Source organism: Physella acuta, unplaced genomic scaffold (assembly GCF_028476545.2).
Source record: "Physella acuta isolate Inbredline_101_S28 unplaced genomic scaffold, ASM2847654v3 ptg000079l, whole genome shotgun sequence".
Lineage (NCBI taxonomy): Eukaryota > Metazoa > Mollusca > Gastropoda > Physidae > Physella > Physella acuta.
In genome coordinates this window covers 1,951,239-1,957,563 of record NW_026731599.1, presented here as the reverse complement: position 1 = coordinate 1,957,563, position 6,325 = coordinate 1,951,239, and the positions used below count along the sequence as shown (strand labels likewise).

General features: G+C 37.1%; 1 protein-coding gene across 2 annotated transcripts; it reads left to right on the top strand.

The window, feature by feature from the left end:
• The first annotated feature begins 20 nt into the window (after positions 1 to 20).
• On the top strand, positions 21 to 6,200 carry LOC131956661 (NADH dehydrogenase [ubiquinone] iron-sulfur protein 4, mitochondrial). Of its 2 annotated transcripts, none has more exons than XM_059321207.1 (5): positions 21 to 156; positions 2,760 to 2,850; positions 3,195 to 3,370; positions 5,079 to 5,152; positions 5,986 to 6,200. In XM_059321207.1, the coding sequence occupies exons 1-5, from the start codon at positions 89 to 91 to the stop codon at positions 6,090 to 6,092; spliced, it is 516 nt and encodes a 171-aa protein (XP_059177190.1). In that variant the 5' UTR covers positions 21 to 88; the 3' UTR covers positions 6,093 to 6,200. The 2 variants fall into 2 exon arrangements, with proteins under 2 accessions (XP_059177190.1, XP_059177180.1); XM_059321197.1 differs by having other exon boundaries at positions 33 to 157; positions 2,755 to 2,850.
• The last annotated feature ends 125 nt before the right edge of the window (positions 6,201 to 6,325 follow it).

Sequence of the window (6,325 nt, the reverse complement as noted above, 5' to 3'; positions counted from 1 at the left end):
CTTTTTAATGAAGAGTACGTCTAAAAGTAAGTGAGAATTATCTCCCGCTTTTCAAGGTGAAGCACAATATTAAACACAACAGTGAAAAATGGCAACAAATTTGTCGTCGAAGATTTTTCAACATCTTCGTCTATCAAGCCGCTTAATAGGATCAAGGTTGATTTAATTTTAAAAGAAAGGGGGGATTTTTGATACCGATAATAGAATCTTCACTACTAAATCTACACTTTACTACTTACTTACATTAACTTATTACTTATTACTATTATTACTGTATGTATTACTTAGGCCTATAGGCTATAGCCTAACAATAATATGCCTAATACTAATAATTATAATAATAAGTTATATAAAGTTATTATTACGGTAATCTATCGTTTTGGGTAGGCCTAGAATAACTAGATCTATGTAAAATCGCCCGCGGCTATCAATGTACGAAAACGTTACCTCATTGTCAAGGCTTTAATAGTTAATAGAAGTATGTTGTGATATTAAATGTTTGTGTCAAATATTATAGATAAATGATTAAACAGCAAGATTTGCTATATAAACAGCAGCCTTTTTTAAAATAGAGTGGCTTCCCCCTGAATCTCGCGCTATAAGTTTATAAAAATAAAATTTAAACAAGATCAGAGTTTCTTCCAGGCATCTATTTTTAACAGTGTCCGCTCCCCCCCCCCCCCCCCCCCGTAGAAAGTCTACCCACCCCTAAATTTTCAAGTGCCCCCCCCCCCCCCCCCCGGAGAAAAAAGTCTGGAAGAAACACTGAACAAGATGGCTGCTATAGTAAATGAGCATGGTTGCATCTGTTGGAAACATTGTTGTTGGAAATATGGGTTGTTGGTAAATTGTGAGACGCGAGGGGGTAAATTGCAAGAAGGGTGCGAGAACTGCCAAACATTTTTGTCTCGCAATTTAAGGTTTACCCACGCTTGATACTTATCCCAGGTGGGAGTAAAATGCAAAGATCTCTGTGATTTTTATCCCGCTGATCATAGGAGCGTCGATGTTCAGATTTAAAAAAAAAAGAAATCTAAACCAGATCAAGAAAATTATTTTTAAACAGAACAACACACATGGGCCTACAACACTCATGATGTATTTACTTGTTTAGTTTATAACTTTTCTTCTCGCACATCTGGTGAAAAACCAAACCACCAAAATCTTGAAACAAAAAAATTTCTCACAAAATGTGTCTCGCTCTTTACCCTTGATTCCGCAGGTATGTCTCACAATTTACCGCCTTGCCATTTAGTTTACCAACACCCTTCTAGATCTTGATTTAGAATTCTACTAGCTTGCTGGATCCACTTTTAAAGACTTAAAAGACTTAAAAGTTTAGAATTGTGTAAAAGTAATACAGTGTACTCTTAGTTCAATTATTCTTAGTAGTCTAGTCGCAATCTACTAGATCTACTTAGTATATAAGCATACTAGATTATACTAGAATCTATAGAGTATATTAAAAAATCTAGTAGTAGCCAAATTAAAGAAGTAAGCAATTCTCACTAGTTAAACTAATTTTAAAGTAATACAACACCAATCTTTACATTCCTAATGTTTATTATAATACAATGAACTATCTAAAAAAATTTTTTTTAAATAATCAAGAAATTCAAATATGAATTCAGTTCACTTGCCAATTACATGAATATAGGCCTACCCTGACTTGGAATTCTTTTACCAGTAATAAAGACTTTAGACATAAAGTTAATATAGGCTATATTGATTTTAAACAACCCAACTTTTTTTCATTGCAAACTATTTGTTGTATTTTCATCAAAATGCCTCATACCAATGAATACTAGACTAGGGATACATTATAAACCCACAGAACTGGCATTTTTTTTAGTTCTGATCCCAGGTTGGAGTTATGTTTGGGAAACATAGGCGGCCAGGCATAGTGCTGACCACACTATCCCATTTTAATGTTAGGGAAACATAGGCGGCCAGGCATAGTGCTGACCACACTATCCCATTTTAATGTTAGGGAAACATAGGTGGCCAGGCATAGTGCTGACCACACTATCCCATTTTAATGTTAGGGAAACATAGGCGGCCAGGCATAGTGCTGACCACACTATCCCATTTTAATGTTAGGGAAACATAGGCGGCCAGGCATAGTGCTGACCACACTATCCCATTTTAATGTTAGGGAAACATAGGCGGCCAGGCATAGTGCTGACCACACTATCCCATTTTAATGTTAGGGAAACATAGGCGGCCAGGCATAGTGCTGACCACACTATCCCATTTTAATGTTAGGGAAACATAGGCGGTCGTACATAGTGCTGACCACACTATCCCATTTTAATGTTAGGGAAACATAGGCGGTCGTACATAGTGCTGACCACACTATCCCATTTTAATGTTAGGGAAACATAGGCGGCCTGGCATAGTGCTGACCACACTATCCCATTTTAATGTTAGGGAAACATAGGCGGCCTGGCATAGTGCTGACCACACTATCCCATTTTAATGTTAGGGAAACATAGGCGGCCAGGCATAGTGCTGACCACACTATCCCATTTTAATGTTAGGGAAACATAGGCGGCCGGGCATAGTGCTGACCACACTATCCCATTTTAATGTTTATTCCTGTAGTCTATGAGAGACTGGGTTGCCTCCATAAAAGCTCAGGGCTGAACCCGCCAATGCTGTTAGACTCTAGTTGTAAAAAATTATCTTTTTATTGTTGTTTGTGATTTTGATTGCTAGTTGTTTTTTTTTAAAAATACATTTTAATATAAAATGGCCAGGGCTAGCTCTAATGTAACAGTTTCAAGTGGCTCAGAAGTGGAGAACAAGGAATCAACAAACAAAGACATCACCATCACTGTCAATGAGAAGGTCTGTTATCTCCCAATTGCTGGCATTGAAAGCTCTGTTTGTTTTGTGTGCATGGCAGCCTTCACAATGGCATTATATTTAGATGTTGTTTTTTTATATTAATCATATTCTCTCTTAACAGTTATGGGAAAAAATATTTTCATGCAGTCAACTTAAAAGTAACTGACGCATTTTAAAAATACCAGTCATGTAGTCTTCTCATAGGCGTTTACAAGTTTAAAATACAAAATATAATTGTGCTTTACTCATCCTGTGTTTGTATGCTTTATTCTAGCTGTATGTTCATGCACCACACTTGAAATAATTTGTTTTCTGCTGTCTTAAAACTAAAAACTTTTTTCAAGATCGACATCTCAGCTATCAGTGGAGTTCCTGAAGAACACATCAAAACACGGACAGTGAGAATTTTTGTCCCAGCTCGCAATGCCATGCAGTCTGGCAGCTATAACACACGCAGGTGGCGCATGGAGTTTGATGAAAGAGAAAGATGGGAGAATCCTTTGATGGGATGGATCTCTACGTAAGTAAACATTTAACAGACATGTATTTTGGGATGTAGTGAACATTCAATGGTGACAATTCAGGATGGTATGGATAACTCATGTTAGGGCAACTGAGGCGCCTGGGCATATATAGCTTATATAAAGAGAATTTCACTCGCTGTCATTTTTTAGATCTCATTGAGGTTTTTCCATACAGCCTAGTATAGAGGTGAATGCAAAAAATAAGCCGGATTTACAGAGGTTAAGTAGCCTAAAATTCTTGATTGAAATTACCCTGTTTTTCACATAAATTACAATGATTATATAGGGAAATAGGACTGGTCAGTTTTGACCACTTTATCGATTTTTCCAGATGGTGAGTTTTTTCTGACATCCATAGGTTTTTTTCTACAACCTCACAAAATATCAGGGGGCAAAAGTTTAATTGGATACATAGCTCATATAAGGAGAATTTAACTCATGGTCACTTGTTACCCCATACGGTCCATTCATTTACCCAGGTTTATGGATAAAATGAGCCAGATTTACAGAGCCAAAGTTCCTAAACTAGTCATCATTTTTCACCAAATTAACAATGTTTATATAGGGAAAATTTGGACCGGTCATGTCTAAAGCCTTTCCAGAGTTTTCCTGAATAGATTTTTTTGCTACCTCCGAGGGTCTGTCTACAATTTCAGGGGAATTTTTTTCTGTTCTATCATCCAGAGGCAGGAGCCTGCCAAATTTGAAGCGCTTGCGGTGTCAGGAAGTGGCCAATCGGGCATCCGACCTCTTTGTTTTATATATATATGTAGATTAATAACCTCATATAGAGTAATAAATTACCCCATATAAGAGTAATAAATTACCTCATATAACAGTAATAAATCACCCTTAGATAGCATAAATTGTCTTGTCTTAGATATTATTCAAGCCAGCAATTAGAGAGGCCTACCCTTTCTACTATTGATTGTGTTGAACTGTTAATCATCCACCACCATTTGACCTTTTCAATCACAGCACAGTAATTACTTTGCTTGTTTAATCCAGGGGTCTCCAAACTACGGCCCGCGGGCCAGATGCCGCCCGCGATATCCTCTCATCCGGCCCGCGGAGATCTTTTTGTCCACGGAAAAACCGTTTGTTGGTGATGGCTGAGGAACTTTGCCCAGAAATATCAAAGACATCCCTGGAAGAACTGGCCCCCGAACTGAAATTTGATAGTTAATACAGCCCTCAGACTAAAAAGTTTGGAGACCCCTGGTTTAATCCTATGACTTTTCAGTTTGACTCCACTCATTTTTCTTATGATTTTTGCAGATTTTTAAAGAAGATTTTAAACTGCAGAAAAAAAAACCGGCAATGACCTCTACAGAAATAGCTGATGCCTATTCTACTCATTCTTATTTAAATTGAGTATTATGCTTAGTCTATCACTTCTAGGTTGAATATGTGCATTTCTTTTCTATTGGATGATTACGCTAGGTCTGACGGTACTACTCACTAGATAAAGTTTTACTCTAGGTCAAGATCTCACATTTTGGCAGATTTCCATTTTAACAATTTGAAAGTTTTTTTAGTCATCATTTACAACTTAGGCAAGACATGACTACATAACTAACATTCCCAGGGCAGAACAACTTAGACAAGACTACACTATCCACCTAGATGACAAGAGAAAGACTTCTCCCTAAACCTTGATCATTGACCCCTCTTATCAAATAATATTTGCCCACTGTTTTTCAGAGGGGACCCTTTGTCAAACACTGAAGTCAACTTCTGCAGCAAAGAAGATGCCATCGCCTTTTGTGAGAAAAATGGTAGGGCTTTTTAAATGTAACTTTGTGACTCACCATATTTAAATGTAACTTTGTGATTCACCATATTTAAATGTAACTGTGTGACTCACCATATTTAAATGTAACTTTGTGACTCACCATATTTAAATGTAACTTTGTGATTCACCATATTTAAGTGAACATCAGCTTTGGTGTACAATTGCAATTCCTTCCTTAATCCTCATCACTCCCTGTGGAGTATAGGGCAGCCACAAATCTCCGCCATCCCAGTCTTGGGTGAGCCACTTTGATTCTTGCCAGTAGCCTGCACTTCTTCTTCCATCTCTCTCCTCCATGTTCCCAGTTGCCTTCCTCTCTTTCGTTTTCCAGGCGGAGTTCACTTAAGCACCACATTGGGGAGTCTTCTTCTGTTCATGTGAAGGACATGACCCAGCCATCTCCATCTCCTCATTCGTACTTCTGAAACAATGTTGTTTAAGTCTGTCAAAAATTACTTTACCAGATGACAAGGTTCTCCTTTGGAACAGGATTTCTATACTTGGGTAGACTAGCCACTTCTATACTTGTGTAAATCAACCACTTCTATACTTGTGTAGACTAACCACTTCTATACTTGTGTAGACTAACAACTTCTATACTTGGGTAGACTAACCACTTCTATACTTGTGTAGACTAACCACTTCTATACTTGTGTAGACTAACCACTTCTATACTTGTGTAGACTAACCACTTCTATACTTGTGTAGACTAACCACTTCTATACTTGTGTAGACTAACCACTTCTATACTTGTGTAGACTAACCACTTATATACTTGTGTAGACTAACCACTTCTTGTGTTCCCACCATTTTCAGGATGGAGTTGGTTTGTAGAAGAGGAAAAGAAGAAAACCAAACTGCCCAAGAAGTCGTATGGTGCTAACTTCTCCTGGAACAGCAGGACTCGTGTTTCTACTAAATAAACTTTTCTTGTTTGCATTGTATTGTTTGAACAGAAGAGAAGTAGACTTGATTTCGTTAAGACTTAGACAAATTTGCTTTAATCATTGGATTAAAGAATTATGAAAATATTTTTGCCATTCGTTCAGTTTTTTGTTATTTTGTGTATTCAGCTTTTTCTCTGTATCCTAATTTAACAAAAAAAAATATTTAAATACACTGTATTTTATCATATGTTTGTATAAATTAATATTTT

What these genes read in the sequence shown, in the direction of transcription:
- LOC131956661 (XM_059321197.1), top strand. Translation starts at nt 89, where the DNA reads ATGGCAACAAATTTGTCGTCGAAGATTTTTCAACATCTTCGTCTATCA. An exon ending in CCATCACTGTCAATGAGAAG is followed by an intron (nt 2,851 to 3,194) that starts GTCTGTTATCTC and finishes ACTTTTTTCAAG; the next exon opens with ATCGACATCTCAGCTATCAG. An exon ending in TTGATGGGATGGATCTCTAC is followed by an intron (nt 3,371 to 5,078) that starts GTAAGTAAACAT and finishes ACTGTTTTTCAG; the next exon opens with AGGGGACCCTTTGTCAAACA.